The 12,652-nt window shown below is 34.7% G+C and overlaps 1 protein-coding gene across 1 annotated transcript; it reads left to right on the top strand.

The window, feature by feature from the left end:
* On the top strand, window positions 6,194–8,907 carry LOC104769732 (protein NRT1/ PTR FAMILY 5.8). The gene is made up of 3 exons (XM_010494013.2): window positions 6,194–6,563; window positions 7,403–7,920; window positions 8,011–8,907. Exons 1-3 carry the CDS (start codon window positions 6,291–6,293, stop codon window positions 8,870–8,872), a joined length of 1,653 nt encoding a protein of 550 aa, XP_010492315.1. The 5' UTR covers window positions 6,194–6,290; the 3' UTR covers window positions 8,873–8,907.

Below are 12,652 nucleotides of genomic sequence, written 5' to 3'. Positions count from 1 at the left end.
GCTGTCTCTTCTTGTATTCCTTATTTATCTCTTGACTTCAAATTTACTTTTGAAGCTTAACTACGTTCTTAACAACAAAGACGAAAGAAAAAAGCTTAAGAACTTTTTGAACTAATTTTTTTAATATAATTGGATTGGATTTTGGGCATGAAAAAGCTTATCGCATATACACTTGATTTACGTAAGCTACGAGTTTATTATATTCACACAAAAAATATCTTTCTTTATATAAAAGGAAACAAAAAGAAGAAAAAGGTTATAACTAATCGTTATGGTGACGAAACTCATGGTCGTATGTGAATTATAGCAAAGAAGAAAATCATGTGCTCTACCACTCAATTTTTAAAACCAATAATAAATCTTCCATTTTCAATTTAAAACTATTTCTTTAAAGTATCTATCTATTATGATAATGTAGCAGACAACGAACAAAAAAAAAACTATTTATTAGATCTCCTTTGTTCCTTTTTTTTATTAGATGTTTTAGATTTTGTCATTTGTTTTATTATTTTACAAGTTTATATATACTAATTTATGTTAATTTTGTGTTCGATGACTATTTGTACTATGTAGTTTTTTTTCATCAGTTAGATTGCATCAAATAATATATTTTATGTAAAAATAATAAAATATTATATTATTTTAAAACTTTCCATTTTAACTTAAAGGGAATAGAAAACTATATATATTCATTTTGTTATATAATTTATATTTTTAACTCAAAAATAAATAAAAAGAGTCATCTCTAAATACTTTTGTCGTTTCTAATAGTTAGAAAAAACGATTATGATTGTTTGTTTTTCCCTTTGTATTTCCAACATCCATTTCACATCTTTCTTTTTACGTATATACGGACCGAAGCTTGTGTCATCGGCGTGCCGTCACCTGTTACTAATCTTGATTAGTCTGTAAAATCGTTGATAAGATATTATTATTTGCAAAACTTAGGCGTGAAATGTTCATGGCCACAGATTTTAAAAAAGCAAAAAATAGCAATAAGAAAGAATATTAATGGATCAAATGGAATCGTTACAATAGTTAATTTGACTAATTCCTAACTTCTTCTTGCAATAGGATAATATTTAGTATCATCATTAGTAGGACAAAAAAAAACACTTAAGGTTAAATTATATGAGAATTAAGGCATATTTTTATACATTGCGTTTGGACTAGACACAAGTACCATATTTTAAAGTAAATCAGTGTTATTGTTGTTTAAAAGATGATTGCTTTTGTTAAACAAAGAAATATCTAATCAGTGAGATAGTTGACCAATGCGAGACCACGTAATGGTTTCATTCTAGTGTTTTTTTTTTTTTGTTATGAAAAGAAGATTAATTCATAACCACAAAAAAAACCATAGTTAAACGACAACTCGATATAAGTTTTGTTTGGTTTTAACTTCTCTATAACTTTGGTGCTACAAAATTACGTAGTATCATCAAAGTAACCAAGACACAACACACCTGCACCACACACACAAACTCATTAAGTCTATAGAACACGAGTGATCACCAAACTTCTTTTTCCTTAAGCTTTCAAGAAATATATAATTTTTATAAATAATCATGAGCGATCATCAAGATTTGATGTTACAGATCAAAGAACGTTTTCTAGAGTGACAATTCTGCTAACTATTAATAATGTAAACTTTTTATATGAAAAAATTATTTAAAACAATTAACAAAGACAAAGGAAAAAAAGGAAAAAAAAAAAAAAGAAGGAAGTGTTACGCACGTAAGCTGACAATTTTAAGTTGGTGCAAGTCGATATATTGCCACTCAGGCACTCACTGCACCTTTCTCCAAAGCCAAAATCTAAAGTGAACTTTAATATATATGTACCTATATATCTTCCCTTTTGTTTTAGTTTTAGTTTTTTTTTTTCTTTCTTACTTGTATTACACTTAGTGTAAGATAACTTCCATTCTGTTTTGAATGAAAAAGACTCATAGAAATATGAATTTCTAAAATCCTCAAAGAAACAGGATGATTACAGATTTTGCCATTTCTCACTTCAATTATTTGAATATGCCACTTTCCTCAAAATATTTAGATTTAAATGCCATTTTTTTGTCACTTTGAAAACTATCCACTCTAAAATTGTGTTTATATAAGAAAAAATAGCCTTTCAAAAACAATCTGTTATTACTTCCTGAAGAAACACACAGCTTGTTAGTTATTTGTTTTACATTTTTTGTTTAATGATTTTATTGTGATTTTTTTTGGATGACATGAACACTCTTGGAGGAAAGATAATTTCATAATGTTGAAAAAACAAATTCCTAACGTGAACTTTTTAATCTCCCATGCATAGATATTGGATTCTTAACGTAACACATATATAACAAATAATGTGATTTTATTTTCCAATATTTAAACAATTCTAAGTATAGTATTTTCTAAAAGAAGATCGAGGAATACATTAGATGGAAAATCAAAATGCCTATATATTTTGCCAATAGTATTCTATTATTTTCACGTAACTATACAAACTCCTTTTTTTGCAATATGCTTGTCCCAATCTCTTTTCAAGTAAAGGAGTACAAGACAAATTCCTAAAAAGAGAGAAACAAAGTATCTGTTATTAGTTTCTACATGCATGGTATCTTTTAAAATGTCGTTTTTAATATTGAATATATCTCATCAAAAATAAAGTCTAGATATAAAGTAGTTGAGGGATTAATATCCACTAGGTTCGGACCCGCACATACATGCGGGGTTATATTTATCAATATAATTCAAATTTAAATTGGTTTGGTTTTAGTAAGTTTGAGAATATTTGAAATACTTATGATTTCACTTTGAAATTTTAATCCACATGATGCTACAGATCAAATTTGAACCAAATTAGTAATTGTTAGATTTTTATTAAATCGGTATACTATTAAATCAGATAAAAATCATTAAAAATCATCGAAAAATTAAACTTCTCGAATGGAATGACCTAAATTATCAAGCTGCACAAACACATCTATCAAGGTGTGTCTCACAACAGATTTAATATTTTTCTGACCCATATAAAACCCGTTTCACCCAACTTGATAATTTAAGTCATCCCATTTATTTTTTCCTAATCATATTAAAATATTTTAAGGGAATAGATAAGAGATTCAGACGATAGGGTTTATCAAAAAAAAAAAAAATAGATAAGAGATTCAGACGGAAAGCTCGTATTTCCGTTTGGATATCATCATAAAGTAGATATTCACCATTTTCCAAGTTGACGCTTAATCAAATTAGTTAGGTTTTGAGAATCAAATATAGTTAAAAAAAAAACACAATCCCAATATGAGAGATTCTTGATATAGAAATTTTCGATATAGGACAAACTTTTATTCCCGGTTGGAAACATGATGAGATGGAAGCAAAAATTACCAAAGTCCCGTGTTTTTGCAAAACACAAAGATAAATTATAGTATATTCATATATCATATGATATAAAAATATTTCAAAATTAATTGAATTCTTTATTCTTGTTATTTTATGTATGATTCATCTATATTGGAACACATTTTAATTTTAATGCCTTTAACTATTTTTTGAACATTGTTAGGCTATAAAATTTGATCCAAAAAACATGTTACATATAAGATTGTAAGTATTAATTTGTTTTAATTATAATATGTTAACTTATAGTTATTAATTTATTAATTTATAAGCTGATCCATAAAAACAATTTGGAACCAAGAAAAATATATTGTTTATCTATGATTAATTTTATTGATTTTGTTAAAAGATCATAGATAAGTTTAAAAATAAAACATTGATCCTTTTCAGAAAACTGTTTGGCAAATTTGTCAATTATTATCACATCATTTATTATAAATTTCCAAATTATAAATTATAGGATGAAGATTATTATAAACAATTTTTCTTATTATTAAAAATACAGAGACATTTATCTCTTCTTTAGGCTCTTTTCTCCTTCCTTCTTTTGTATTTCTTCTGAATCTCATTGACTTGATTCACGACATGCATATCTCTTCCTGATTCTCTCCCCCTTCATCTTCTTCCTATTCTCCTGTGACCCGTGAAGAAACCGGGTTCATGCTTACCATGGAATCTTTCCGAGTACGATTACCGCCATGGGAGCGTGTTTACATCTGAGAACGTGAGGGATAGTTTGACTTCCAGAGACACTTGGGCTTGCTTTGTCGCTACCTTCTATAACTTTGGTGAGATCGAATTTCTCAATCTATGATTTGTCATTGTGTGAATGTTTTGATTAAGATGTAAGAGATATATGATTCTTATCACTTTGCTTATTTTTTTAGCCAGATCCAATTTGAAGAAGGTGCAACGAAGTTTAAATGAAGTTTTTGCTTTGTCTTGATTACTTGGGGTGAGGTAATTTTGATTTTGCAGCTGAATTTCCAAAACTCTATTTCAAAATTGCCTCAAGACTCAAGTATAGAGAGGAAATGAATTTTTTTTTCACCGTTTTAACTCTTTCGTCATCTAAACTTTTTTGTTCATAATTTGAATTTTCATCGCCAGTGCAACTAAAGTAGTACGTTTGTTACATTGCTTCATTGTCAGTTAAACTATCATTGTAGTTGTGTTCCAAAGTTTGTCACATTAAAGTGGAGTCTCCCAAATGTTAAAAGCGTACCTTGTAAAATTCGTGAGCAAAATGCAAGTTCTTTTTGTCTTATAAAACATAGCTCGATGTTTATGTTTGCTAATACATGAAGCTGAATTCTAACATTGTTTCCCTTTGAAAAAAGAGTAGATAAATTAATTGGTGATACATATGTTTTTAACATATAAATGAAAACATATTTTATCATCTCAAAGTTAAAGCTAACGTTTAGAGGCTTGATTTGCAGAAGGAGGTGGCTTTAGCGGAAGTAGAGAGTGTTGTTATGGAACATTGAAGTAATCTCAGATTTGGTTTTTGAACCTAAAAAGACCCAAAAAAAGTAAGTTAAGTGAGGTTTTATTTTAATAATCTCTTGTAGACATAAGTTATGAAAAAGTATTTGAATAAGCTCATGAACAAAACATCAAAGAATCGCTCAGTTCCTGGAGGTGTAATAAAACCAAAATCCCTTCTTGAGAGGCTGCTTCTATTAACATCCTTGCATCCTATAATGTTTTTAACATATTATATTTAGTTATACAATAGAGATTACCATGTAATGCCAGTGATACTTACCCTTTTCATATGGTGTCTGTTTTGCAGAAGATAAGTGTATGTTTGCTGGTGTTAGGTAATTTCCATCATTCCTAACAGTAAAGTTGGTAATATCTCTGAGGAGTGGAACTTGAGCTATTCGTGTCCTGTTTTTTGGTAATTAAGCTTTTAATATTGTGTTTCTTGGTGTTGGTGTTATCAGCTGTGGTGATGAGCCGTATTTATAGAGTTTAGGGAGTTGATAGGGTTTAATGTGAGAGTAGAGATAATCTCGTTGATCAAGCTAATAATATCTTGAAGATCTAAGATTTGCGGAATGTCTGAAGAGCAAGTAGGATGATTATAAGGAATATGCTTCTAATATCCCAATGGATTGAACGCAAGAACTGTTTAAGATTTTTCTTTGATTCGATAAGGAATGTGTTGATATGGTTAGGTCCTAATTCTCCGTGATAGTGTATTTATTATGATAAATTACCTTATTTATCTCCCTAATTATTTATGATCGAAATTGCTCACAGGTATCTCTCTAGAAGAGTTTGTTTGGCAACAATTGCAGCTTAAATAGGATCCGAATAAGATAATACTGCACGATGAAGGATCCGCGTCTTTTGTTTCTATTAGATTACCTCTTTGTCCTCAATTGTTTTTTCTTTGTTCTTTCCTTTTTTATTTCGTAGGGGTATTTCATGTCATACATGATTTTATTGTTTTTTTTAAGCCTAAGTGTGCTTCCCAATTAATAGTATAGATTTAACAAACAAGATTTATATAGAAGAAACGTAAATAGAACGAATTCTAAGAAAAAATATATATACTCTTAAAAAGGTCGTTTGATTTGTTGTTGTGGAAAAAAAGAAAAAAGAAAATGTAGTTTGTTATCTAGGAACTTAAGTATAATAAGTAACATTTTTTTGTCTTCAAGTAATATAATTCTATTTTAGATCAAATACTAAAAATGTATACATTTGTATACGTAGAGAGGCGTGTGCAGTACCCACTACCCACCCAAATATGTGTACATTAAAAGCTTTATAAATATAGTTCCTCACACAAAGCATAACCTTACTTCTCCTCCTTTCTCTCTCTTTCTCTCCCTTGACACGCACACACACAACACACAAACACAAGCTTATTATATACTCTCTTTGATGGCTGGAGGAGAGAAAAGGAAAGGACTTAGCAAATCTTGTGCCCTTCTCATAGTGATTGCTGGGATAGAGAGGTATGCATTCAAAGGAGTTGCATCAAACTTAGTGACATATCTAACTGATGTGGTGAAGATGAGCAATTCAAGAGCAGCCACGACTGTCAACACTTGGAGTGGCTTCACTTTCATGTTGCCTCTCTTCTCTGCCCCTTTCGCAGATTCTTGTTGGGACAGATTCTTCACCATCCTCGCTTCTTCTTCTCTCTACTTTGTGGTAATTAATAATCTCTGTATGCCAACGTTTTACTAGAAACCAACATTAAACATGTTCATATATGATCTCCTAATCAAATTATCCATTTCCTTGTCTCTAACACCTTCTCCTCTTATTTACTCCATTCCCTTATATTTCGCGGTTAAAAAAAATAGTTTACCCTTGTTTTTAAGAATTTCCTTTTTGATAAAAAAAAAAAACTTAGAGCAATTCGAAGCAAATCAACCCAAGTTTTCAACGAGTCGTTCTGACTCTCATGTCCTAGAATTAGAGTTGAAAGTTATTTTTCTCGAATTTGTTTGTTTATAATGTGCTCATTGATCATGTGACGGCCTCTTCTTTGTGCACTTTTATGAGGTTTATTTGCTTGAAAAATGGAACCTTTAGGACATTAATCAAAACGTTTATTATGGTGGTTCGGTACTAAGCATGTGAACATTTCGATGGATTTACTTAATAAAAAATTAAAACCAGCTTTCTCGCCGACTGTTTTCTAAACTTCCCTTTTAGAGTATGAGACGTTAATGGAATTGAGCACATATATGGTTGGTAAAGTTTGGTTCCATAATATGATATTGGGGATCTTATCAGAAATAGCTAAGCCTAGTGTATAAGCAACTACAATAATGGAACTCGAATCATTCCTCACTAATAATTTAATCATTGATTCCCCATTAGTAAATCTTACACTATTTGCATATTTATTAAATAAAGGGGGAGAAACTCATTACTGTAATCTGTAACCGATTTTTGTTATTTTGATTGTATTTAGTATTATCATGTTTTTGTTACTTACGCAAGTTACTAATTATTGCCTTTTTGTTGGGTATTAAAAACAGGGCCTAGTAGGACTGACATTTACGGCATATGCTAGGTCACGTTCCACAAGTAAAACCATTTCTCTCTACTTCCTCTACACTTCACTTAGCCTCGTCGCTCTTGGCCTTGGCGTCTTAAATCCATCTCTTCAAGCCTTTGGTGCTGACCAGCTCGACCATGACCTTGACCACGAGCCATCCTCAGAGGACAAAGAAGTCAAATCGAACCGCAAGACTCAATTTTTCCAATGGTGGTACTTTGGTGTCTGCGCCGGTAGTCTTCTAGGAGTCACCGTCATGGCTTACATCCAAGACACGTTTGGTTGGGTTCTCGGTTTTGCAATCCCAACCGGTTCCATGTTGTTGTTGATCTTCTTGTTCTTGTGTGGCTGCGGGATTTATGTCTATGCTGATCCAGCAGGTCAAGACCTCAAAGCTAAACCGTTTCAAAGGATAGTACACATTGTCAGAGAAAAAGTGTGGGGCAAAAATAAAATCACTCTTGTAAACAACCACGATTTGAATGCCATGGAGCTCGAGTAAGTCATCTCATATATATTTTTTTTTTACATTCAATGATGTGCACAATACGACTTTTGTTAGATGATTGCTCTTTGTTCTATATATAGGCTGCAAGATCAGAAGCCTTTATGTAACTGTAGCAACACTGAAGCTAACACTACTACTACCAAGAGCTCACATGATGAGAAAAGCTGCAAAAGCGGTTTCTCAGGGCTTGGAACCGCCAAGCTATTGCTTCGGCTTTTACCTATATGGACGATGCTTCTAATGTTTGCGGTCATATTCCAACAACCCGCCACCTTTTTCACAAAGCAAGGTATGACTATGAAGAGAAACATAGGACCAAACTTCAAAATCCCACCCGCAACACTACAAAGCACAATCACTTTATCCATAATCCTTCTTATGCCCTTATACGACAAAGTCTTGATACCGATCGCCAAGAAACTAACGAAGAACGAAAAGGGCATTTCTGTTATGGAAAGAATGGGGATTGGTATGTTCCTATCCATCATTGCCATTGTTATCGCCGCGTTAGTCGAAAGAAAAAGACTTAGGATAAGCAAAATGATGAAGACTTCGCCGGATCCGGATCCCATGAGCATATTGTGGCTACTACCTCAATACATTCTATTGGGGATCTCGGACATTTTCACAGTTGTTGGAATGCAAGAGTTCTTCTACAGCGAGGTTCCCGTTAGCATGAGGACAATGGGATTTGCTTTGTACACGAGCGTTTTCGGCGTGGGGAGTTTTGTGAGTGCTGCGTTGATTTCGGTTATCGAGAGTTACACGAGCTCAAGTGGCGGAAAACACAACTGGTTTGCAGATGATATGTCGGAAGCTCGACTTGATAACTATTATTGGCTTTTGGCTTTCACTAGTGCTATTAGCTTCTTGATGTATATTATTATTTGCAAGCATTTTAAGAGTAGAAGTGATGATGATCAATGTGATGAGCACTGTTAATAATAAACTAAAGAAACAGCTCTTTTTCAAAACTAGTTTACGATCAAATAAATTACACCATAACAAAATAAAAGAAAAATCAGTGTTTAGGTGTACAATAGTGTTGTTTGCTCTGTTTTAATACTCTGTTTTGCTTTGAAAAGACAATTGTTTTATTCAACTACTAAACCCAAACGTATAAAAAGGCTATTTAATTAATAGGCTGGCCTGATACAATTTTGACCCATCTATGCCTTGCTTCCAACAAGTAAAGTGTAAAACTTAGGGTTTAAGACGACAATTATAAATTTAAAAAAAAAAAACAAATTAGGGTTTCATAAACAAAGAGCCACCAGAAGAAGGACAAAGACGGAGAACAATCGACGAGAAACTAAAGTGATCATGACCTCTGACACAGTTTCTCCTCACTTGCTGTTCGAGATCCTCTTGAGTTCGCCTGTAAAGTCCGTGACAAGATTCGTTAGCGTATCAATGCTATTTGCAAATTGCAACTATCATCTGTAGTCAAGATTTCATAAGATCGTTCTCGTTACGATCTTCGAAGCAGAAACAACAACGTCTTCTATTAGCTTACAGTGGAGTAGATAAAGAGAAAGGACATGAGAATTCGGTCTTCAGCTCCTCATCATCAGAGGGATCATCATCACTCACCAGTTATTCTATCTCGTACGGCTTTCCCCCACGCACCTGAACTTCGTTACTCGACCTTGTAGCGTCCAGGGTTTCTTAAGTTTTGTTTACGGTGAAGAACAAGTCAATAAGTAATCAAATCCAGAAGAAGGGTTCTCAAAAGGTTCTTTGGATACGATCCTGTTGATGGCCAACATAAAGTACTGTGCGTGACCGAACCAATGTTTGATACCGGTACTCGAGTTGTAGCTAGTTATCAATATCAAATGCTTACACTGGAATCATCTCATCAAAACTCGTGGAGAAAAATGGAGTGTAGCATTCCTCACCGACCTCATTCTGAAGGTCTTTGTACCAATGGGGTTTTGTATTATTATGCTCACATGGGCAAAATTTTATGGAACCTAGCTAAGTGAGATTTGACGTGAGATCTGAAAGTTTTGATTTTCTCACTCAACTACCTGTGGAGGTTCGAAACTGTCTTAAATCTTCAAACTTGATCAGCTACAAAGGGAACGCAACCACTGTCACTCCAACGTCGAACTATTCATTTGATCTGTGGGTCTTGGAGGATTTCAAGAAACAGCAATGGCTCCAGGTAAATTTATCTGTTAGTCTTTCTACAACTAAACGGTATCGTCCTTTAGACCTTGGAGGTATTACTCGTACGGGTGAAGATATATATACATCAGATTCTCACAATGATTTTTATTTAGTCATTCACGAATGATGTTAAAAAAATTGTTGAGATTGATGTAAACTCATATGAGTTTGTACGATTTTCTGCGGTAGGTTATTTTATAGATTATGTAAAGAGTGTTATATGTTCTCTTAAATTCATTAATTTCCTCTCATTCTCTTTTGATCCTTACACATTAGTTGTATATTCTATGTTTTGTTTAGATTTCATCATACTACTCTTGCAAGAACACATCAATCACCTTAACTTTTGCTTTTTGTCACTTTCACAGTGACATATAAATCATTTTTCCTTTTAACTTTTGCTTTTGCTTTCTTATAATCATGTTGTCCTTAATTATCATTGCATAACGGCGATGGCGATGACGATTTCAGTTTCTAGGGTTTCCTTCTGAGATTGATTTTTTCAACGGGATTGGAAGAGGATCGAGATATGGTCTCTCGGTTTCTTTCGGAGTTTTTGCGGATTCGGTGGACTTCTCTTTGGATTTTGGTTATATGGGCTGGGGATTTTCGTTCTATATTGCCTTTAGTGGGTATTGATCAGGATCGGGTGAATCGGGAATATGAGATTTGGAGAGTGAGGGATCTCGCTTTTCAGGGATCAAGATCGGCTAGGTCGCGGAGACCACTGATTATGAAAGATCCGATGTGGTGGGTAAATGCTCTGGTTTCGTTGGGATTCGATTGTGATGGGTTTGGGCGATTTGGGTTCGAAAAAGGAAAGTTTGGGATTTGGTTTCACGATGTCTCGGGTAAGAGGATATTTTGTCTTCTCTGGCTTCGCGATTTGATGAGGGGGTCAAGGATTCGATGTTTAATTGACATAGGATTCGTTGTTCATTGCTGGTTATTTATTTGGTTTGGTGGGGTGCTTGGTTGTTGTATCTCGTTTGTCTTCGTCTCTCTGAGCTTTACTTTCAGAGCTTTCGTTTTACTCGAGTTGTCACTTAATAGTGGTTTGGTTTTATCAAAGGATTCTCAGTGTGTTTCGGTTTCTGGTAGGGTTACCATGGCTCAGTTGCATCTTAACAAAGGAAAAGCTGCATTGGTTCGAACTGAAACGGTGAAAATTTCTGACTCAGTGATGGTACATCGTATCCAGCAGTTTTCTCTAACCCTCATTGGGAGATTGATGAATCTGTTGGTTCAACGAATGGAGTCTTTGGTGGCTAATCTGCCAAAGATTTGGAAGCTCGAAGATAGGGTTGAAGGTGCGGATTTGGGTCAGGATACTTTTCAGTTTAATTTTGAAACTGAGGAGGATATTCAAGGTGTGTTGAGGAACGGTCCTTATCATTTTGATAATTGGATGTTAGCACTGGTTCGTTGGGAGCCCATCATTTCAAATACGTATCCCTCTGCCATCAACTTCTGGGTGAAGGCTACTGGGATCCCTATGCATCTTTGGGAGATTGCAACCCTTCAAGCCATTGGTAAGAAGATAGGGATCCTTCGTGATGTAGATGAGGAAACAAGTAGTTTTCTTGTGACTATTAATGGTTTTAATCCACTAATCTTTCATTTGGTGGTTCCGTTTAATACTGGAGATGAGGTGGTGGTCTCTCAAGAATATGAGAAGCTACTCGGTTACTGTAGCCATTGTTCTAGGCTCACTCATGATCTGAAGGTATGCCCTGAGTTAAGTAAGGGTGAGGGGGGTCGTGGTCAGGGAGATGCTGTGGATAAGAGAGGTGGGTCGTGGAATCAGCCTTTACCTCATCCGATGGCTCAACACTTTGAAGGTGGCTGGGAAAAGCCGAGGAAATATGCCAAGCGAGCTCTGGACTTTAACTCAGAGACAGTTTGAGACAGGAACCAACAACAGTTACGTACTGGTGAGAGCTCAAAAAATGGTTTTAGATTCCAAGCTAAAAATCAAGGAGAAACAGGTCAGAACAGGAGTTTCGGGAAACATACAGAGGCTCGAGAGGGTCAGGGTTTTTACATGGTCCATCAGTCACGTGCAAATCCGCCTAGAAAGAGTAGTGGTCCTGCTTGGCCGAAACCTTTGTATCAGGCGAAGAAGAATGTTGCTCCGCAGGCTGAGGATGCTGTTGAGGCAGGTATCCCTTCAGACTAGGCTGTGGGGGAGAAGGAGAGGGACTCAACCATGATTGATGTTCAGGGGATGTGTGGTGGTGATAATGATGCTGGGTTTTCAGTGAGTTCGGATGACCTACTTGAGGATGGGGAATATCAGGAGGGTGAGGTGCCGGGGCTGATCGAGGATACAGTGGCTGCTGCTGATGATGGTCAGACGGATACAGACAAGGGTGTGTCCGAGGCTGAGGATGATGATTCACAAGGTAATGTTTCTACCTCTTCTTCTTTTGTGGAGGGATTAGGGCAAGTTAATCAGGCTATGAAAGTTATGAATTTGGGCTGTAATAAGGTCATAAATGCTAAGAGGGTAGGTTCGTATGGGTCTAGAGGTGGTAGGGGGGGGGG

Source organism: Camelina sativa, chromosome 20 (assembly GCF_000633955.1).
Source record: "Camelina sativa cultivar DH55 chromosome 20, Cs, whole genome shotgun sequence".
In the NCBI taxonomy this organism is placed as follows: domain Eukaryota; kingdom Viridiplantae; phylum Streptophyta; class Magnoliopsida; order Brassicales; family Brassicaceae; genus Camelina; species Camelina sativa.
The sequence above is the reverse complement of the archived record's forward strand: the minus strand, read 5'-3'. Positions and strand labels throughout refer to the sequence as shown.